The following is a 23,458-nucleotide window of genomic DNA, read 5'->3' on the forward strand; positions in this document are numbered from 1 at the left end:
CACTGGGGAGCGAAAGGTTTCTCAGCAAGGCCTTCCTCAGTTCTGGGTCTCCTCTGTTAAACTACCCTCCTCCTCGACGACCGCCCCCTCACCACCACCACTTTCATTTCAGGAAGGAAATAGTTAAAAAGACTCCTGCCCTTCAGGGCCTGGGAGGGGGCGGCCGCCTAGTACTTTGTAGTGGCCGCATCCCTGGAGGGCTGGAAGGCTGGGACATTCTCGCCGCCCTAGAGTGGAGTAGAAGCTCTGGGAACTTTGAGAGGAGAAGGGGAGGACAGACGCGAGGCGCGTTCCTTCGGAGTTTTCTTTTTCTCGCGAACCCCCGCGCGCGCACACAGCCAGCCCTTTGGTCTGGCGATTGCGGACCGGAGGTGGAGAAGCTCCATCCCCCCGGTGGCTGAAGCCTGGCGGCTCGGGGAGGACCTCCCCAGAGAAGCTGTGCCCAGGAAGTTTTCCGAAGCGGAGTCAACGGGGCAGCCGGGGCCGCCGCCGCGCCGGATCCCGGGACACTCGCCATTCACCCTCGCCGGCTCGGCTTCAACTCGCCCGGGCGCCGCACGCGGACCGGGCAGCCGTCTGAGCCCGCGGAGCTCCACGGTCTGTGCAACTCGTTCCTCTCGGGGTCCCGAGTCGGGTGGGGGAGACGCTGGTGGGCCCCTGGGTGGGGAGGAGAGGCGACCTCCGAGCGTTGTCGCCCGGCGCCGGCACCTCTTGCACTGGGGCTGGCATCACCTGCCCGCGGGGGCGCGTGGCTGCGCTGGCGCCTTCCTGGGCGGGTGCGCACCCGGGAAGGTTTGGGGTTTGGGAAACTGATCCAAAGCCCCTCAGCCTTCCCGGGCCGGCGGCGGGTTTTTAGTCAAAAGAAAACCTGAGTCTCCGTTTTCCAGGAGTGTGAGAACTTTGTGGACCATCACGCCCGTGTCGCTGGCTCCAAAGCCCGCTTGGGAAGTTTGCCCCGCAGCCCGGTGCTCCCGCACGCCCGGGACGTGCCAAGGGTAGCCAAGGGCACCGGGTGTGAGAGGCAGATGTGTTTGGAAAAGGTGTGTTTGGAGAACCCCCAGGGCAGCTACTTTGGAAACCTGCCCGTTGAGGTCTGGGCGTTTTGTTCTGTGCCCTTCTTTAAAGGACACTTGTTGCCCTTCACGTGCGGAAAACAAGGGCCGGTCCCAGATAATCAGTCTCTGTTTACGCCGTCCTGATGGCGTTCCGGGTACTTGGCGGCAGAGGGGATGTGCTGGGAGGCATGTTAAAGTCAGGCGTTGTCAGTCAGAAGAGTTACTAATTTCTTACTCAGTGAGCAAAACTCACCAAAGTGGCGGGGAGGGGGGCACTTATTTAAAAGTTCCTAGTTTATCTGTGGGTTTTTTTTTTTTCTCTTGTAGATTATGGCTCCCTCGCCCCCACCCTCCATTTTGTGTTAACTAATTGAGAAATACCTTGGCAATCATTTCATGTAAATTACCTGCTCTAAACTCACGCTGTGTGAGTAAGGTTGGAATTTCCAAATCACTGATTTGGTGAACTTTGATCCTGAGAGTCCCCAGATGTGAAAAGGTTTAAGCATCAGGATAGAGTCCTCTTGCCTCATAATAGCTTTTGAACTCCAGCAAATCCTTAGACCCCAAATATGAAGAATGCTGAATCTGTAAACCAGGTCCTTCAGGTCTGAACCTGAGAGGCTTCGCTAGAGCTATGACTGATGATGAGCGATGATCTGAAGCCAGCGTGACTTAGATCCATGGAGATGAGCTAAGACTCATCCTTGGAGGAACATGCAGTTCAGAGGGGTTTTTTCCCTTTGGTTTTGTGTCTTTCATCCAATGATGATATGGCAGTCGCATGCCTTTACCAAATATACCTTAGTGCTGCAGCTCCCTGTGTGTGCAGACAGGGCTGAGCGAGGTGACTTCAGAAATGGTGGTGTCATGGTTGGAGGAGGCAAGTGGTTTTTATGGTAGCCAGCTCACACTTTGATAAGAGCCCACAGCTTTGATAAGACTCCTCAACTCCTGCGGTAATCAGCTCACCAAGTGAGCCAAAATGCTGGTGTTCAAACAGTAGTGCTACTTTTTGAACCACCTAGCAGGTCCGTTCACAAAATATGCTCCTGGCAGACTATGATGGCCAAAGAGCCATTCCATTTCTGAGAAAGGCCTTCTGTCTCTTACTGTGAAAAAAGCTCCTGGTTAAGGTTCATTCCCATTGGGAAACTGGGAGGCATTAGTCATTAAATAGCACAAGATATTGAAGAATTTCCTTTTTTCCATCTCTGATCTGAGGAGGAGGATGACAATATACTTTATTCTTGGAGTAGTGTGGAATGGAGTTCTGATCACCACTGTGTAACTGAAATAGCGGCGTTTCATAGGTCTATCAATATTTTGTCAGATACTCCAAACTGTAAGAAGCAAGAGAAAAAAAAACTGCATACTATTTGACTTGGTCAAAAAGTTCATTTGGGCTTTTCCATAAGCTGGTACAAAAAACCCAAATGAACTTTTTGGCCAATCCAATACTTACAATTGTCTAGGCAGAACTGTATGCCCAGTATGCCCGTAGCTTAGAAAAATTGATATTTTAATCATTTAATCAGACCGAGTCATGTCCTATGATTACTTAGAATGAAGGGTTATACCTGTCCTACCACTTCTTGATCACAAAAACGTAACTTCTTCAAGGCTGTTTCTTCATGATATTCTCCCTGCCTACTTAGAGTTACAAAGCTCAAGTCAGATAACAAATAGGTGTATAATAGATTACCATAGTACGTAAATTTTTTTTTGGTCTCGTGGCATAGTTTCCTGACCAGGGATGGAACCCGTGCTCCCTGCAGTGAAAGCACAGGGTCTTAACCACTGGAACACCGGAAGTCCCAAATATTATTATTAATTCAGGTTCCTGGGGAAAAAATCTCTGGGGAAGGCAGAAGTATACAATATTGCACCTTACATTTACTTTAGGCCTTCTATACCCCTTGAATAAATCTTATTTCTTCATATAGTGACTAAGCCCTAACCTTTATTAATAACCAAGATAACTGTCAAACTCCTAAAAATGGTTAATATCAACCATGGATAGACTCAAAAGGACACAATTCTTAAAACTTAAATTGTGACCTGGGTGTGTTCATCATATGCACACACTACATCATAAATGAAAGATTCACAAAAACTCACAGAAAATATCCAAAATATTAAAATGGGAAGAGCCATTTTTATATGTTTGTTGTGTAAACACCAACCTCCCTCATTTCCCAGCATCTTTTTTTTAAGCATTGCAGTAGAAATCTAGACTTCCTGAACCAGAAGGACCACTTGCCCTCTGCGAGTGACTAAAACAAAACAATGAAATGGTATTTTGAAATCATATCTAAGCACCCTGCAATGTCTGTTGCTTCTTCAGAATGCTGGAAACATTGTTGAACATTTTAAGTGCTAAGTGAGTGTACAGGCTAGCAGTTAGGAGCTCAGACTCAAAGTCAGACTCACCTGCCTTGGTGTCATAGAAGGGTCACATCAGCTATGGCCTTGACTAGCTACTTGACCTTCCTGAGCCTGTTTCCCTGTGTTTATAATGGAAACAGATAAATGGTTCTCACGGTCATTGTATGAATGAGATGACATCACACGTGTGAAGTGCTCAATGTGGTGAATGGCTGGTGAGAAGCAATGTAGCCATAAAGGATGTTTAAAGAATGTATAAAGGATATTTGGAAAATCAAATAGTACACCTGGTCTGGGAAAGTCCATTACTGCTAGTTCTACTCATTGACAAATATCCTTACAGTAATTTCTGACAAATGGAAAAGCAAAAAAAAAACTCCTGTCAGAGGATGTAGATTGGACTTCCCGAAGGTTAAGACCTGCGGTTAAGACTTCCTGTGCTTAAGACTCCACGCTTCCAGGGCGTGTATTCAATGCCTGGTCAGGGAACTAGTATCCCACATGCCGTGCAATGCCCATGCCCCCAAAAAAGATGTAGATTGTACACATTATTCATCCAGGTTTTTAATAAAATAAATATTCTGTCTTTATCAACTATCTTATTTTTAATTGACTAAGATTGTTAAGTGTGTTGATGGTTTGATCACGGTTCTGATTTTCAGTGAACATCTCATAATACTTAATAGCTTCCTGAGCTGCATTTTATTTCTGTGTTCATCATTTACCACATGGAAAACAGCACACATGTTGAAATACTAGATTGTTAATTATAGAATTTGGTGATTTTGTGCCTTACTATTATATGACTTTCACTCAGTATGCAATGTCTTTTCCATTAGTAAATAAAATCTTGTTATCTCAACTCTTGAAGATTTTCTGTAATTCAGGCTATCAGCCTAAGTGTAAGGGAGAAAAGAAAGTAACTTCTTCTGTACTACTTAAAGGAAAAACTGTCAAATCGTCATTCATATTATACTCTAGGTGTAGATGTGTGTGTGCATGTTCAGTTGCTTCAGTCGTGTCCGACTCTGTGTGACCCTATGGACTGTAGCCCTCCAGGCTCCTCTGTCCATGGGACGTCCCAGGCAAGAATACTGGAGTGGGTTGCCATGCCTCCTCCAGGGGATCTTCCCAACCTACGGATTGAACCTGAGGCATCTCCTGCATCTTCTGTATTGCAGGTGGATTCTTTACCACTGAGCCACCCAGGAAGCCCCAGATGTAGGTATAGCAATGAAGAAAGGTGAGAGAGACAGAGGCGGAGATACAGAGGTTTAACTTGCCCTAATAGAGAGCTTTGATCTTGTCTGCTTTTGTTCTGCCATGGGGTAACCTGACACAGATGTTATCTTATCTACTTACCAAATAAATCCTGCTTTTTAATTGAAGCAGTAAATTATCATTGGCTTCAATCTTACTGGCAGCTGGATTTGTAATCAAAATCATTTTTTCTCTTCTCTTTTTCCAGGTGGAGAAAGAAAAAAAAAAAGAGCGTGTCAAATCAACAGATTAAGTGACATTGCCCGAAATTTGCATCGAGATGGAAACCTTTTGGCTCAGGGTGTCCTTCTGGGTGGCTCTAGTTGGAGGTGTCATCAGTGATAACCCTGAAAGCTACAGCACAAACCTAAGCACCCATGTGGACAGTGTCACCACATTCCGTGGGACGGAACTCAGCTTCGTGGTTACCACTCATCAACCCACGAATCTGGCTCTCCCCAGCAATGGCTCGATGCACAACTATTGCCCACAACAGACTAAGATTACTTCAGCTTTCAAATACATTAACACTGTGATATCGTGTACTATTTTCATCGTGGGAATGGTGGGGAATGCAACCCTGCTCAGGATCATTTACCAGAACAAGTGCATGAGGAATGGCCCCAACGCGCTGATAGCCAGCCTTGCCCTTGGAGACCTTATCTATGTGGTCATTGATCTCCCTATCAATGTATTTAAGGTAGGAAATCACCACACGTGTGTTTGCAGGTTGGAATGCATGCTCTGGTTCCACAGTTGAGAGAGGTGCTACAGACCTTTCTGTCCTTTGGAATTTCAGTCTGTGTTTTTACTGAAAGCCATTTCTGCTGTCTTAAAACTGGGTGAAATTTATAATTTTTATTATTTCTTCAACGTGACACTGATTTTCTGACTTATTTGTTAACAAAAGAGTATCTCAGGGATGACTCTTCAAAGTCATGGTCTTCCATGAATGGGGTTCTCATGCCAGTCCTAAGCTTGCTGAGTGGATGGGAAATATGGGAAAAGATCAGTGGATTTTTCTGAGATTCCATTTCTGGGATGAGACCTACTGAGCCCAACAAGTATTTAAAATAAATATATCTTCAGTTTTAGTTACCTTTTCAGTGTGATGCTGTCTGGAAGCCAGATATCCACAGCGTGACTTGAAATGAGAGGGCTTGTTTTATTTTGACTGTCTGGCTGATTGAAGTCAAAGGTCATGCTGGCTTCTACAGTTATCTGGGTGACTTAGAGATAACAGGGTGCACGTGATGGTAAGCCAGTGGTGACCACGTTGAGCAGTGTTACTAAAACCATTTAAAACAGGCATCAGTTTACTGCTGCCTCCTTCCTTGTTTCAGCCTACATTTCTGGAGCACCCACTGTGTGCCTGCGTGCACCCACTGTCCAGAGCTAGGCAATAGGACCCAAAAGTTAGTGCCTGGGTGGGAGAAAATGATAACTCACTCATTGTTGGTATGATCACCTTGCTCTCGGGACTAGTTAGTACCAAAACAACTACAGCCAAAAGGAATTAGTCATTCCATATTTGGTTTAGTGGTTGTGAGGGGAAAACTGCTGCAAGAATTCAAATGAGCTAAAATTCAAATGAAATTTCATGATCTTTGCCAGATGTTTTGGAATGTCTTTATTCCTAGCCCAGGGAAAGCACGTTCCTCAGCCTTCTTTTTTTTTTCTTCTATGTATTATCTGTAGAAACAAAACTATTCTGAGCAAGAACACTCTGAAATATGACTGGAAGTGGAAAGTTTTGTCAGTTACAAACATGATTAGTTTTACGAGAAATAATAGCCTCTCGGTTTTAAGTAGATAGACTCCAACTGTGGAGAAATGACACCACCCTATTAGAAAAAGCAGTGGTCTGACAACAAAGGTGAAAACTTTGAACATTTTTACAAGGAAATACATTATCTCACAATTATTCCATATACTGTTTGTCAAATTGGGGGAGTTAGACAACAAAAAGTTAAAAATCACATACCATCTCTTTCCACAGATGGGCATGAACACATGTGTTTTCTATTTAAACTTGAAGCAGAATTTCAGAACCAAATCAGGAGGCAAAATTGTAAATAGGGGGCAAAAAAGTGTAAATAATTTAAAATATTTAGCATATGCTACAGAACTTTTTTTTTCTTTTCAAAAGTTTTTTATTTTCGGTGTGTGAAATATTGCATGTACTCAACATAGCTTCAAGACATCTCTTTAGTAAGAGATTAAAAAAAAAATGTTGACATGACTTAATCACGGTGTGTAATATTAAGTAAACATTGATTATTCATATTTATACAGCTAGTTAACCAACCCATTATGGCTCAGGAAGACAACAGAACTGTCTCTGAATTAATAATCCCTATCTGACCATGTGCAGAAGCAGCTTTCTGGCACATCAGTATCTGCTGAGTCAGAGACTTATCTCTTTGAGGTGCTACCTGCCAGTCACCAGACTAAACTTCATTTCTATTCCATAATAACATTTCATGTCAGATCACAGGGAATATCTCCAAATTTGGTGAAAATTCAAATAAAGCTTTGTTTTACATTCATACAGCAATGCATGAAAACTAGCTCTTCCTTATTTGACCTTGTAAGGCTTCCATCTTGGGAATCCAATACTTTATACGGCAGTTTTCAACAATGCGGACAGTTTGATGTGTTTTTTTGTTGTGGGGGTACTTTTGTATAATTCCTGTTTTTCTAAAACTCATGGAATGAGTAAATTAACCAACAGTTATTTTAGAAAGTAAACCTTTGAGGTTAAAAACAAATTACTCTTTAGTAATTTCAGTCTTCTTTCAGGGGAAAAGAGAAAAGCACTGGGGTGAGCGTAAAAGTCTCACACTATTCGGGAGTTATTTCTGCTTCCTCCTGGCAGTTCTCTTGTCTAGGTTAGGACTCCATAAGATGTTACTGTTTCTCTGACCTCTGCCTGGGAGAGTCAAGAGAATTCCTTCTAAGCAAGCTGCCTCCTGCTGTGAGAGTCTAAGGCCTTGAAGTCTCACACATCAGACCTATGGATTCCTCTGACCATGTCTAGCTGTCTCTGTATTTCAGGGCAGAATAGTAACCATCCGATCTCACTGTACCATTATGTTTAGGTAGCAATGAAAAGCGCATGGACTTGAAGAACATTCCATAAAAGGGATGCATGAAGCTTCTGTATCTCCCCTACTATTAGAAATAGGTTGAAAGAAGAATGGTTGAAAGGACGTGCCATGTTCTTCAAAGAAAAATAAATTTTCAAATCACACAGGTCATTGTGTTTAACAGTTCTATCAGTTGCTTTTTAGACTCCGGTCTAGGGTGTCTCCAGAGGGCAAACATTGCATTGAGCTGGGTTAGAATCAGAACAAGTGAAAGCAGTGTAAAGGCGGCAAGCTAGACGTGCTGATTAGACTATTACAATAAAAAGGAGAGTGCATGATAAAGTGTTCTTTCTATTCACATTTTCTTACCTCTCTTTCACTTTGGAAGAGGTTGTGCTGAAACTGTTTCATATAATGATGTGCTGGAAAGCACAGCTGAAGAGCAGGGCAGCCAGTATCAGACGACTAGGCTGTTTCTGCTCAGTCATCATCCCATGCAGCTAGTGTTGGGTGGCTTGGGATGGTCTGTGGGCATGGAAGAGGCGTTCACTACACATCTGAATTTACAAGTTTCCCTGCTGATGTCTGTCGTGTCAGGATTTCTTCCTCCAGGCTGTAATGGATGTTCCTTGCAATTATCAAGCGCTGCTCTGCTCGGACACTCCCAAGAGCTCCTGCTTCTTCCTAACATGCATGTGCAGCTCTCATCCGAATGCCATCACTACCCCTAAGTAGCATTGTCTGCCCTGAGGCTGGATATAGTCACCGAACTGCCTCTGCTGAAGCATGTACAAATCCTGAATTTAAAAATGAATTAGGTCTTAAGTTATATACATTGCATAGAGAAGAAATAACCCAAAAAGTGAAGAGAAATTCCTCTGGCCTTGTTTACACTTGTGCGAGTACACACACACACACACACACACACACATTACCTGGTAATAAAAATCAGACAGTCTGAGACAATAAACTATAAAGTAGAAGGAACCAAAGGATGCAAATAAATGCCAATTACCTTGTTGGCTTTCAAATGGCAATGTTGAAGAAACACTATTATTTATCAAAGGATTACTCTAATTTTGAATTGTACAAAAATAAAAATATTAGCTTCATGAGAAGACTGACAAAAATAGGAGAGAGGAGAGAAAAGGAGTTAGTAGACCCTTTCAAATAGTCACACTTATAACCAAACTGATGATGGATTCAATCTGTCAAGAATTACACTATCTGATATCCTGAATTTTCAAGGAAGGCAAAAACTTAGTAAAATAGATCAATCTGTATATAAAATATTTACATTCATTACAGTGACAAAACAAAGCATTGTATCTGTGTTTCGAATCCAAAAATAGCCCCTAATGACTCAATGACAATATAGATTAGAAGTATAGAATTTAATAATTGTATATATTTTTAATGACTCATTTATGTAAACTTTAGGGAGATAGGTTTTAAACTTGAATAGAGTGGAAACCCTAAAAGTGATGCTGGTGCATGGGTGGGTGGGCCAAAGCTTAGTATCATGTGCTTTCAGTTCAGTTCAGTCCATTTCAGTCGCTCAGTCATGTCCAGCTGTTTATGACCCCATGGACTGCAGCACACCAGGCTTCCCTGTCCACCACCAACTCCTGGGGCTTATCAAACTCATATCTGTCGAGTCGGTGATGCCGTGTGCTTTCAGATGTACACACAGATATGCCCATAAGCCATTGCACCTCAGCCTCTTAAGTAGAAACAAGAGTGTGGGGAAATACATGTAGGAAGGAAGTAGAATGGAGAGGATGAGAACGGCAGCCATCGGAACAGGGAAGAAGCAGTTGCGCCCAGTGACTTGGCATGGAAATGTCATCACAGAGGGGAGCTGGAACCAGTGACATCATAGATAATACTGTAGGTGAATAACGTCTCCACCTAGCGTGTAGGGTACAGCAGGTCTCTGAGAACAAGCTAAGCAGCCAGTGATGCATCCAGTAATTAGTTGTTGACTAATTGAGCGCACTCCAAGCAACCACCTCTTCCCGAGGACAACAATGAAAAATAAACAAATACAATTTCTGTATGAAATTATCAAGGATATTTTGCAATGAAAAGCCAAGATTCCCAATATGTTGCTCTGGCAGAGGATCTGAGCAATGTGGAAAGCAGAGACGTTCACACAAAGCCAGTTTATCTCCATATTCACACAGACTTTGACATCTTGTGCAACTGGAATCCATCTTGTTTGGGCAGCCATACAAAAGTTGTTTCCGGACACATCAAATCACCAGGGCAATATCTGTGTTGGAAACAAATTGCCGCAGTATATAAATCATATGCCTCAAACATAGAACCTGTTCAGTAAATGCTTTTTAATATGATTTAACAAAACCATATCAAAATGATGTGATTAAAATTAACTCCTTTTTTTCTCTTGCTGAAGTAGAGTTGATTTACAATGTTGTGTTAATTTCTGCTGTACAGCGAAGTGATGCAGTCATGCAGATATATCCTTTTTCATATTCTTTTCCATTATGGTTTATCACAGGATATTGAGTCTAGTTCCCTGTGCTATACAGTAGGACCTTGTTGTTTATCCATCCTATAGATAATAGTTTGCGTCTCCTAATCCCAAACTCCCGATCCTTCCTCTCCCACCCTACCTCCCCCTTGGCAACTGCAAGTCTGTCCTCTATGTCTGTGGGTCTCTTTCTGTTTCATAGATAAGTAAAAAATATAGGAACACTTCACAAATTTGCATGTCATCCTTGCCCAGGGGCCATGCTAATATCTGTATCGCTCTGGTTTTAGTATATATGCTGCTGAAATGAGCACTAAAACATACTTCTAATCTGATTTTTCTGAGACCTTCAAATTAAAATATTGATGATGATAATGACGATGATGTTGATCTGTCAGAGAGAGTCTTCATTTACAAACAAGGCACAGTATATTCTCTATGGTATGCACATACTACTCCCCCAAGCTGATCAAATTACCCACCACTGCATGTATAACAATCATGTTTGCCTGTTACTCATCATCAAGCAAATAAAAACAGGCCTTTCTCATATATTCCAGTAGTAGTGCTATAATCATAAAATTAAGTATTCCCTAAATTTTCAGAAAGAAAACGTGTCCCTTCACTGAGCTTTCTGTCTCCTTGTTGGTACCCCATACCCCAGCTCATCCGGTCCTGTTAGGTGTCTCTGACTCGGCCTCATCTCTTCATGCTTCTCATCTACTCCTCTTTATCCAGATAAGCAAGAGTAGCAAGACGACCCTTCTGCCTGCCTCCTCTGGTTTATTGCACTGTATTCTTCAGATCTCAGCTGCAGCAGCTCTTTGTCTGGCGAGCATGCCTGACCTAGACTGGGTCATGGCCTTTCTCCTGGGCTCCCATGACACTCTCTGTTAACCCTGTAAGAGCACAAAACACACTCTCTATTGTCTCTGTCAATTCCCTTGCCCGGCTGCCCCTCCTAGACTGCAGGTCCCCCGAGGCCCGCTGCCATCATTCTCATTTATCATGGTTTCTCCACATCCAACACTGTGCCCAGTTTCAAAACTACTTGATGAATGAGCAAAATAAGAAAAATGTACTGTATTTGTCTCTATAAGAATGTTTTTCTTCCGTGCAATTCCAGATCTAAAGACAGGCTTGTGTTTTGAATTTATTGAATCCCTGCTATTCTCCTGCAAACCAGAGATAGCTCAAAGTCCATAAATCTAGGAGAGAAATATATGCAATATCACAGGATTGTTTTCCCTTTGTCTTTAGAGGTCAAGAGTTCTTTTTTCTATGGTTCTGGAATTATATTGTTTAATTTCCTCTCTCTTGAGTAGTGTAACCAATGAAAGAATCTCGTTTCAAGATTTCTGTACAATACACAGTCCTTCAGCATAGTTGTAATTGTGGTTTCGACTGAAATATTCAACCTACAAGTGATTTGGAATATCAAAATGAACATTCATATCACCAAAGATCTTATTTGCTCTTTAGAGAACAGGAAACAGATTGATTTTCTGGCATGGCTGAGACACAGGAAGATTGTAAAAGTTCATTATGCTAACTAGCTGACCTAAGGATATATGTGCATATCAAATGACAGAGTGATAAATTTATTACCCAATTTGCTGCTTATTATAAGGAAGTTGCTGTCTGAAAAGGCTTCAGAACCCGCTCCAACTCGACCTCCCCTTCTGACTTTTCGTTTCCTGTGTCTGGGAATCTCATTGCTTTCTCTCATGGTCCTGTTAAGTAATTATTCTCATGTGAGGTTACTCAGCTAACCCTCAGCATTTGGCTCACAGCACAGTTATTCCTGTTTCAGTGATGGGGGATGGGAACCATGCATAACGGCAGGATTGTTCCCAGGGCTGAGAGATGCTTTCAGTCCCCTTCTCACTGGGAAGGTGTTGGGATGTACAGAACATTGTGATTGATTCTTCTCCATCAAACAGGACAGATCACGGAAGAGGTTGCTGTATTCTAAACTGAAATAGTGATGCATAAATGCTTTACTTTTGAGAAAAGAATTTTCTCATACACACTGTGTGTTTGTGTTGCCATAATTCCATCACTCTGTGCAGTAAAAGCAGATGTCCTGGCTATTGTATTCTGAAATATTTCTATAGTGTCTTTGTCCCATGAATTGCTAGCATGGCAGTGTTATTTATTATCATACACAATTTACGCAGTTCGTTTATAGAGTGTATGAACTAAAATGAAAGAGGATGGGGTATGAAGTTTCTGTCTCTGAAGTTTATTTGAAGGCTAAAATGGTTAAATAAGGAATGTTCTAAGAAACTTTGTCAAAATAAATTTGATACACAGCCAGAAATTCTACAACTGCTTTCTGGATCTACCATAATCTCTTGGGAGCTAGAATTATTGCTTTCTATAGCTACCATTTTATTTTTAACTAGGCCTAGTTTTTCTTGGAAAAACTTTCCTACATTATAAAGGTAACAGTTGATATTAAACTGTAATAGAACTGAACATAAGTCTCATTCAGTGTTAATATTTGATAGCCTTATTTTCAAATTTGAACATCAAAAATTTTACAAAACCACATGCTCTAAAATGTTTATTTAAATTTGGGAGGTTTGAAGTCTTCATGTTCCTGAACTCAAGAAGCAAAAATCCAGTGTGCCCTCAGATTTACTATCATTTTTGTGAATGTGCAACTATAAATTTCTCTAAAAGTTAGAGTTTAGAATTTAAACTTCTCTAAAAGTTTCATCAGCATCATTTGCCATATGACTTACTTGGCAATTAGGATAGACAACAGAAGCTGCTCAAATCATGCTTCTCATAACACTTAAACATGGGAGTCTTATAATTTTAGATCAAGCTTTATACTGGAAAGTAATGGAGGTGGGCAACTGTTGGCCATTTGATTACTCAGTTACATCAGATCTCTCTTCTCTAAATATTCTTTATTCATTCATAAATATTTATTGAGCTCCTCCTATATGTCAGTTATTGGGGAAATAGCAGTGAATAAAAACAATCCTTGTCCTCAAGGAGTTTACATTCTAGTAGAAGAACAAGACAACGATCAAGTTAAGTATGTGAAATAACAGCTAAGGAGAAAAGCAAAACAGAAAAGAGGAATAAAAGAAGGGGGAGGAGTGGGTAAAGAAGAACTCAATAGAAGGCGATGTTGAATACAAACTAAAACTTAAAGGAGCAAACCACGCCACTGTCTAAAGAAAGAGCATCCAGCCAGTGGAAATGGCAAGTGCAAAGGCCCTGGGGCAAGAATGTGCCCAGAGGGTTAATGGAGCAGCAAGGAAGCCATGGTGGTTGATTGGAAGGGAGAGAATAGTAACACATGATGTCACAGAAATACTGGGGTAGGGTAAGCGATGCGGGGAAGCAGACAACAGAGAGCTTAGCAATAGATGACCATTTAATTTATTGTTCAAACCAAGATGCTTTGAAGGTAAAAGGAGACACTATCAATAATTGCATCTGGACAATAGGCATAAACTAAGACTGTCCTGAGAATAGTATGAAGCCTCGTCACCCTACCTATACACCTTTATAAAACCTTTAGCTTCTTTCTGTGAGTGAGATAGGAAACTTTTAGAAGGTTATGAACAGATGAGTGACATGATCTATTTTACATTTTAACAAGAACTTGCTGGGTACTGGGTTGAGAAACATTTCCTAAATCGATAAAGGAAAAATATACACTGAAAATACATTATGTGCACCAGTTTATAGGGCTTCCCTGGTGGTTCAGTCAGCAAAGAAGCTGCCTGCAATGCCAGAGAGGTGGGTTTGACCCCTGGGTTGGGGAAGATCCCCTGGAGAAGAAAATGGCAACCTGTTCCAGTATTCATGTCTGGAAAATCCCATGGACAGAGGAGTCTGGTGCTCGCAGTCCATGGTTCGCAGAGTTGGACACGACTGAGCAACTAAACCAGCATCACCATATCAATTTATAACGTGAAAATACTGCCCCCTAAAGCTTAATTAGTGTTTACTCTGTACCAAGCTAACTCATTGGATCCTCACAGCAAACTTATTGCACTACTATTGCCTGAAAATGAAGAAACTGAGGCACAGTGTTTAAGGAATGTTCTCAAGGTCACACAGTCAGCAAGTTGCAGAGCCAGGATCAGGATCCAGTCTGATCCCAGAGGCCATGCTGTTAGCTAAGCCGCCACACTGCTTCTCTTCCATATGCCTCATAAGGCAAACTTGATAGTCATCCAGATGTCAGCCCTAGTACAGAAATAAATTTTCAAAGACTGTGTTCAAAAATAGTCATCCCTCTTTCTTTCCTGCATTAAATCCAATATTTCTTTAGTTGTTTATTTAGGACAGAAGTCACACACTACAAAGGAAGGATGTATACGAAACAGAGATTGCTCTCCAGAATAGCATGTGTGTTGAAAGTCTTGCAGATTGCATTGGAACATCTGCTAAACAGATTTTTGTATTCTATACTCATTGTCATGTTGGTGAGATCAACTGACAGAAGGGAGCCAGAAAATAAAAATAAATAAACTGTAAAAAAAAAAAAGGTTAAGTCCTTTGATGATCTGATTGCTGAGACATATACATCTGCTCAGAGGAACATTTTTTGCCAAACTGATGTCTCATCCAGTTATTACAGGAAAGGCTAGGAAATTTGTGGGCATGAGACAGAAACGTGAGTGTCTATGGCTATCCCACAGTTCCAGGTAGGATATGAACACCTGATTTTATTGATAAAACTAAATGTTGCATTTCTAGACCTTCCTCCCCAGGAGTTTACCAAATGCATAGGAATTAAACGAGGCATATGAAAGAATAATGAATGACATTTGGGGATATGTCTCAAATTATATTTAAAAAGAAGCTAGAAATAAAATGCCTAGGAATAAACTTAACCAAGGGGGTAAAAGACCTATACTCTGAAAACTGTAAAACACTCATGAAAGAAATTGAAGATGATACAAAGAAATGTTAAGATACTGCATGCTCTTGGATTGGAAGAATTAATATTGTTAAAATGGCCATACTACACAAAACAATCTCCAGATTTAGTGTAATTCTTATCAAAATACCCATAACATTTTTCACAGAACTAAACAAATATTTCTAAAATTTATACAGAACCACGAAAGACCCAAATTGCCAAAGCCATCTTAGAAAAAAGAGCAAAACTGGAAGTATCACCCTTCCTAACTGCAGACTATACTATCAGTTCAGTTCAGCGACTGAACTGAACTGAATATTCCATTGTATGAATATACTTTGTATATTCATCTACTTTGTACATTCATCTACTTCCACATATTGGCTATTGTAAATAATGCTGCTATGAACAATGGGGTTGCATGTATCTTTTCAAATTAGTATTTTCATTTTTTCCTAGATATATACCCAAGAATGCATCATTTGATATTTCTATTTTTAGTTTTTTGAGGAACTTTCACACTGCTCTCCACAGTGGCTACACCAATTCACATTCCCACCAACAATGTACAAGGGTTCCCTTTCTTCCATATCCTTGCCAACATTATTTGTAGACTTTTTGATGATAGCTATTCTGACAGGTATGGGGTAATATCTCATTATTATTTTGATTTGCAGTTCTCTAATAATTAGTCAAGTTATTGTTTTATGTGCCTGTTAGCCATATGTATGTTGTCTTTGGAAAAATGTATATTCAGGTCTTTGCCCATTTTTTGATTGGGTTGTTTAATTTTCTTTGATATTGATTCTACAAACTGTTTATTTTGAATATTAAACCCTGTTAGTCATATCATTTACAATAATTTTGTCCTATTTTGTAGGTTGTCTTTTTGGTTTGTTGATGGTTTCCTTTGCTATGCAAAAGCTTTTAAATTTATTTAGGTCTCATTTATTCATCTTTGCTTTTATTTCTTTTGCCTTATGAGACAGATCCAAAAACATATTTTTGTTCTCTTCTGGTAATTTTATGGTTTCTGGTCTTGCATTTAGGTCTTTAATTCATTTTGAGTGTTTTTTTCTTTTTGTATATGGTATAAGGAAATGTAGCCATCCCGTTCTCAGCACTACTTACTGAAGAGAGTGGCTTTTCTCCACTGTATATTCTTGCCTTCTTTGTTGCAGATTAATTGACCATAGGTGCATGGGTTTATTTCTAGTATCTCTATTCTGTTCCATTGATCAATGATGCGGCTGCTTTTGCACCAGGACGATATGTTTTTTTTACTGTAGGTTTATATATAGTCTGTGTGGTAGTTTGAGCATTCTTTGGCATTGCCTTTCTTCGGGATTGGAAAGAAAACTGACCTTTTCCAGTCCTGTGGCCACTGCTGAGTTTTCCAAATTTGCTGGCATATCGAGTGCAGCACTTTTACAGCATCATCTTTCAGGATTTGAAATAGCTCAACTGGAATTCCATCACCTCCACTAGCTTTGTTCGTAGTGATGCTTCCTAAGGTGACTTGACTTCACATTCCAGGATGTCTGGCTCTAGGTGAGTGATCACACCATCGTGATTATCTGGGTCGTGAAGATCTTTTTTGTACAGTTCTTCTGTGTATTCTTGCCACCTCTTCTTAATTATCTTCTGCTTCTGTTAGGTCCATACCACTTCTGTCCTTTATCGAGCCTATCTTTGCATGAAATGTTCCTTTGGTATCTCTAATTTTCTTGAAGATATCTCTAGTCTTTCCCAATCTGATGTTTTCCTCTATTTCTTTGCATTGATTGCTGAGGAAGGCTTTCTTATCTCTCCTTGCTATTACTCAGCCATAAATAAAGAATGAAATTCTACTATTTGCAGCAACATGATGGACCTAAAGAATATTATGCTTTATGAAGTAAGTCAGACAGAGAAAGGCAAATACTATATGATATAATTTATTTGAGGAACCTAAAAAATAAAGAAAATGGATGTATATAGCAAAACAGAAAAAGGCTCACGGATATAGAAAACAAACTAGTGGTTACCATTGGTTTAGGGGAGGTAAGTGTAGGAGATTAAGAGATACAAACTACTATATATAAAATAAACAACAAGCATATATTGTACAGCACATGGAATTACAGCCACTATTTTGTAGTAACTTTTAGTGGAGTATAATCTATAAAAACACTGAATCACTATGCGGTACACCTGAAACTAATATGATATTGTAAATCAACTATATTTCAATATAAAATAAAAACAAGCTAGAAATTCTCAATTTTTAAAAATTTACATGTGAAATTTAATGAAATGGTTTCATTAAATCTGAAGCCATTTGAATAGGAACTTTATTAATATCCCTAAATTTGTTTTTTTAATTTTTATTGAAATATAGTTGACTTACAATATTGAGTCAATTTCAAGTGTACAACAAAGTGGTTCAGTTCTTTTTTACATTCTCTTTCATTATAGGTTATTACAAGATAGTGAGTATAGTTTTCTGTGCTATGCAGTAGGTCTTTGTTGGTTATCTATTTTATATATAGTGGTGTATATATTTTAATCCCAAACTCCTGATTTACCCCTCCCCCTGCTTCCCTATGGTAACCATAAATTTGTTGTCTATGTCTATGAGTCTATTTCTGTTTTGTAAATAAGTTCACTTGTATCATTTTTTTTTGTATTCCACATGTAAGTGATATCGTATGGTATTTGTCTTTGTCTGGCTTACTTGACTTAGTGTGATCATCTCTAATATCCCTAACTTTAAAAGCAACCAGTAAAGCTAACAATATTGAGCATGTCCAAAATATCCAGAATCATTCATTTCAAAATATAAAAAGTAATGGTGCATATGTCTTTGCCAAATATTTAATAATGTATTATGCCCCAATCCTGCATGAGTTTTATGTCACGTAAAGCAATTCTATAGAATATCTGCCTTAAAAAGAATATGAAGAATATGTGAGCTTTCAACTTAGTTTCAAAAATGAAAATGTCTAGAATACTCCAGAATCTGTCTTTTGTGTCGTGTATATCACAAATGCTGTGTATCTCTGCCTATTTCCTTTGTTTCCACAAATTTGATGTTCTTACAAAAGCTAAACCTATGAAAATTAAGGTAGTGTTATATCATTTAAGAGCCATAATACTTTGTAAACTTTTTGACATTTTATTGAGGTATAACATACATACAGGAAAAAAAAATGCACATAAGTGTCAGCTCTGTGAATTTTCACCAGATGAACTTGATCCTGTGTACCCAGGATCAAGAATTAGAACATTACCTGCACCCGGAAGTCCCTCGGTCACTAACTATCCAAGCTCCCAAGGCAACCACTTTCCTGACTTCTAACAGCATGAATTTGTTTTCCTACTTTTGTGTTTTATATAAATGGAACAATACGGTATATATTCTTTTCTGTCTGACTTCCTTTGATCAACATGATGTTTGTGAGAGTAACCCATGTTGTTGGGTTTCGTTGTAGCTCATTCATTCTCGTTATTATATAGCACTTCACTGTCTGAATATATCACAATTTATTTATTCATTCTATTAAGTAGGCATTTAAATAGCTTCCGATTTTGAGCTCATATGAATAGTGTGTGCATATATATTGCTGAAATATATATAGAGAGAGATATAAAGACAACATTTATATGCAAATGTATATAATACTTAAACATCAACATATATATCTGTACACTAAATATGCTTTAAATATCAATCTCGAGCATAATCCTTTTATATTTTGATCAGAATTTTAGAGAGCCACCAGGGCATGCACAGGGAACTAGGCAGAATTCTTTTCTAAACACTTTAAAGACTTGTGTGGCTTATGTCTGAACTTTCTTCACTATAATTCTTCTTGGCATTTCAGGCAAATCCACTATCTGCCTTCATATTGGATAATCCCCAAATCAATTCACACATTTACTAAGTGTCTATAGAAAACACAAAGAAATCTGGGACAGACATGCCTTTGAGTGGCTGGCATTCCATGTTGAGGATACAAACATATATTCCATCAAGTTAGCCTGACTGCCAGGGGAATTTTATATTCCACTGTTTTGTTAAAATTTGGAGGATCACTGAACACAGTTTTACTGAAAAAAAAAAAAATTACATTTTGAATGTAAAACACCTATTAACATTTTCTTTAAAAACAGAGAAACTGTCATTTCTCCTTCTCCTAAAGTAATATATATAGCTATACCAAAATTAATCAAATTACTCCCCAGAGACACAAAGATAAAATTAGGTTTCAGCCTTTTCCATTAATGCTAAAGTTAATGGTCATTTATTTTAAAACTTTACAACGCCCCATGAAACTCAGATTAAAAAGCACTGATTGCAGACAGTAAATGTTATGAGAGTTTAAGTTGGATTGATGAAATTTTCCAGACAATCTCTCTGAGGTTATTTTTGTTAAATGACATATTTGGGGTATGCCAGTTGCTTGGTAAAACTTGGAGGTTTAGTTGTAATCGAGTTACTACATTATTCTAAGACAAGATTGGTAAGAGAGGGTTGTTACAGAAATTTACCAAATCATAGCATATGAAGACAAATCTGTTAATAAAAGAAAATCTTCCTAATATCAACACCCAAATTTGCATTGCAACATCCCTAAAGAGAAATTTTATTTATCAAAACCACTGACTAGATTTTAAATGGAACACAGCAGTGGTCTTACAAGGCGCTTAATACACCCTCCCAAGAAGGCATTCAGAACTCCGTGGACACTGGGTTTTACAGTCTTATAATCATGCTCTTAACTTTAAAGGCAGATGATTAGTTGAGACTTTTCCTGCTTTTTGTTCTGAGGAAATAGCTACCCTCACAGTAATATTTTTATTGGTTTTATGGAGTAACCTTAAAATTGCCTCCAGCTCCTGGATTACCATAAAGGAGGGAAGTAAATCCACAGGGAGCTTGGAAGCACAAAGGTGATATTCCAGGGCCTAACTTGCAAGCAGTGAGTGCTCACCAGCTTAGTCCTGTCTGATTCTCTGACCCAGAGATGGGCAAACTACAGCCATGAACCAAATCTGGCCCAAAGCCTATTTTTGTAAATGAAATTTTATTGGAACACAGCCATACCCATTGCTTACATAAATGGTTTCGACAGATACCAGAGGCTCTGCAAAGCCTAAAATATTTACTATCTAACCATTTACAGAAAAAGTTTATCAACCCCTGCAGCATCTCACCAATGGCCCTGGCCCTGCCCTTCACCTCTGTCTCTCATCCTCCTCCATTTGGTCCCATAGTTGGTCAGAGCTCAAGATCTGAACCTCCATATATGAGTAAGCCTTCATAAACTTCGCTGTTCTTAAGTGACTGATGCGCACAACCACCAAAATAGTAGATGGCATAATCCTAAGAGATCAAAGTACGTTTCTTTTTTAAAATAGTTTGGTGACTGATCTTAAATAAATCACTGATCTTTCAAATCATTATCTTTTTTCAAGATTTTTGTTCTTGATATGGACCAGTTTTAAAGTCTTTATTGAATTTGTTATAGTATTGCTTCTGTTTTATGTTTTGGTTTTTTGACCACGAGGCACGTGGGATTTTAGCTCCCCAGCCAGGGATTGAACCCACACCCCCTGCATTAGAAGGCGAAATCTTAACCACTGGACAATCAGGGAAGTCCCTTCAAGTCATTATCTTTGTATGAAGAAATAAAGATGAGCCACCTCATGGAATCCCATTAAGCACAATGACACATAGTCAGCCTGTTCCTGAGGTGACTGCTGACATAAATGAGTCAAACAACCCAGGGCTATTACCTTCCCCCTGTCTTCCCCATTTATGTTAGCAAACTTCCAAACTTGGTTTCCTGTAAGGTCTTAGCAACTGGGTATCCATCAAACCTGTTGAACAAAACTGTATGTTTTCTGATCAAAATTGAAGAAGTTTTCAATTCTTTGTCACACACTTAGAGGCATCCATTCCATTGTCTTTCAAGCAATCGGTAGCAGCTCTGAACCAAGGGGCTTAATCTTCAAGCAGCAATTCATGTTGCAGTTAAAAAAGAAAAAGAACAAAACATGAAGTTTCCGTTTATTTCAGCGAAATTTCACACGGAAGAAAAAAAGAGAGGTGCTCTCCAGAGATCTTAAAGATAAAAGCTTTACATACTTGAAGTTATTTGATCTGAAAAATCACTGCATTTTATATTTCTTTGATAGACCAATTAAACTTCATGGTCATAATTAAACATCAGTTAAGTTCAGTCGCTCAGTCGTGTCTGACTCTTTGCAACCCCGTGAACCACAGCACGCCAGGTCTCCCTGTCCATCACCATCTCCCAGAGTCTACCCAAACTCATGTCCATTGAGTCAGTGATGCCATCCAACCATCTCATCCTCTGTCATCTCCTCTCCTCCTGCCCTCAATGTTTCCCAGCATCAGTGTCTTTTCAAATGAGTCAACTCTTCGCATGAGGTGGCCAAAGTATTGGAGTTTCAGCTTCAACATCAGTCCTTCCAATGAATATTCAGGACTGATCTCCTTTAGGATGGACTGGTTGGATCACCTTGCAGTCCAAGGCACTCGCAAGAGTCGTCTCCAATACCACAGTTCAAAAGCATCAATTCTTCCGCACTCAGCTTTCTTTATAGTCCAACTTTCACATCCATACGTTACTACCAGAAAAATCATAGCTTTGACTAGATGGACCTTGTTGGCAAAGTAATGTCTCTGCTTTTTAATATGCTGTCTAGATTGGTCATAGCTTTTCTTCCAAGGGACAAACGTCTTTTAATTTCATGGCTATAGTTACCATCTGCAGTGATTTTGGAGCCCTCCAAAAATAAAGTCAGCCACTGTTTCCACTGTTTCCCCATCTATTTGCCATGAAGTGATGGGACCAGATGCCATGATCCTAGTTTTCTGAATGTTGAGCTTTAAGCCAACTTTTTCACTCTCCTCTTTCACTTTCATCAAGAGGCTCATTAGTTCTTCACTTTCTGCCATAAGGGTGGTGTCATCTGCATATCTGCTGCTGCTGCTGCTAAGTCGCTTCAGTCGTGTCTGACTCTGTGCAACCTCATAGGCAGCAGCCCACCAGGCTCCCCCGTCCCTGGGATTCTCCAGGCAAGAACACTGGAGTGGGTTGCCATTTCCTTCTCCAATGCATGAAAGTGAAAAGTGAAAGTGAAGTCGCTCAGTTGTGTCTGACTCTGAGCAACCCCATGGACTGCAGCCTACCAGGCTCCTCTGTCCGTGGGATTTTCCAGGCCAAGAGTACTGGAGTGGGTTGCCGTTGCCTTCACTGCATCTGCATATCTGAGGTTATTGATATTTCTCCCGGCAATCTTGATTCCAGCTTGTGCTTCTTCCAACCCAGCATTTCTCATGATGTACTCTGCATATAAGTTAAATAAGCAGGGTGACAATATGCAGCTTGACATACTCCTTTTCCTATTTGAACCAGTCTGTTTTTCCATGCCCAGTTCTACCTGTTGCTTCCTGACCTGCGTACAGGTTTCTCAAGAGGCAAGTCAGGTGGTCTGGTATTCCCATCTCTTGAAGAATTTTCCACAGTTTGTTGTAATCCACACAGTCAAAGGCTTTGGCATAGTTAATAAAGCAGAAATAGATGTTTTTCTGGAACTCTCTTGCTTTTTCAATGATCCAGCGGATGTTGGCAGTTTTATCTCTAGTTCCTCTGCTTTTTCTAAAACCAGCTTAAACATCTGGAAGTTCTCGGTTCACGTATTGTTGAAGCCTGACTTGGAGAATTTTGAGCATTACTTTACTAGTATGTGAGATGAGTGCAGCTGTGCGGTAGTTTGAACATTCTTTGGCATTGCCTTTCTTTGGGATTGGAAAGAAAACTGACCTTTTCCAGTCCTGTGGCCACTGCTGAGTTTTCCAAATTTGCTGGCATATTGAGTGCAGCACTTCCACAGCATCATCTTTTAGGATTTGAAATAGCTCAACTGGAATTCTATCACCTCCACTAGCTTTGTTCGTAGTGATGCTTCCTAAGGCCCACTTGACTTCACATTTCAGGATGTCTGGCTCTAGGTGAGTGATCATACCATCATGATTATCTGGGTCGTGAAGATCTTTTTTGTACAGTTCTTCTGTGTATTCTTGCCACGTCTTAATATCTGCTGCTTCTCTTAGGTCCATACAATTTCTGTCTTTTATTGAGCCCATTTTTGCATAAAATGTTCCCTTGGTATCTCTAATTTTCTTGAAGAGATCTCTAGTCTTTCCCATTCTATTGCTTTCCTCTGTTTCTTTGCATTGATCGCTGAGGAAGGCTTC

At 39.9% G+C, this 23,458-nt stretch overlaps 1 protein-coding gene and 1 non-coding gene across 4 annotated transcripts in view; one reads left to right on the forward strand and one right to left on the reverse strand.

Annotated features, from left to right (window-relative positions):
- The first annotated feature begins 239 nt into the window (after positions 1 to 239).
- EDNRA (endothelin receptor type A) overlaps positions 240 to 23,458 on the forward strand; it is a 77,289-nt gene continuing 54,070 nt past the window's right edge. For 2 of the 3 annotated variants that reach the window (XM_081544281.1, XM_081544283.1), the window contains exons 1-2: positions 240 to 597; positions 4,912 to 5,403. In XM_081544281.1, the coding sequence (XP_081400407.1) occupies positions 4,984 to 5,403 (420 nt within the window). In that variant the 5' untranslated portion in view covers positions 240 to 597; positions 4,912 to 4,983. Of the gene's footprint in view, positions 602 to 4,911; positions 5,404 to 23,458 lie in introns of all 3 variants that reach the window. The other variant, XM_081544282.1, reaches the window with a different exon arrangement.
- LOC145528035 (U6 spliceosomal RNA) lies at positions 10,500 to 10,603 on the reverse strand. The gene has a single exon (XR_014070114.1). It is a non-coding gene; the product is annotated as a U6 spliceosomal RNA (small nuclear RNA).

Source organism: Giraffa tippelskirchi, chromosome 11 (assembly GCF_054371585.1).
Source record: "Giraffa tippelskirchi isolate mGirTip1 chromosome 11, T2T-mGirTip1v1.2.pri, whole genome shotgun sequence".
NCBI classification, from domain to species: Eukaryota; Metazoa; Chordata; class Mammalia; order Artiodactyla; family Giraffidae; genus Giraffa; species Giraffa tippelskirchi.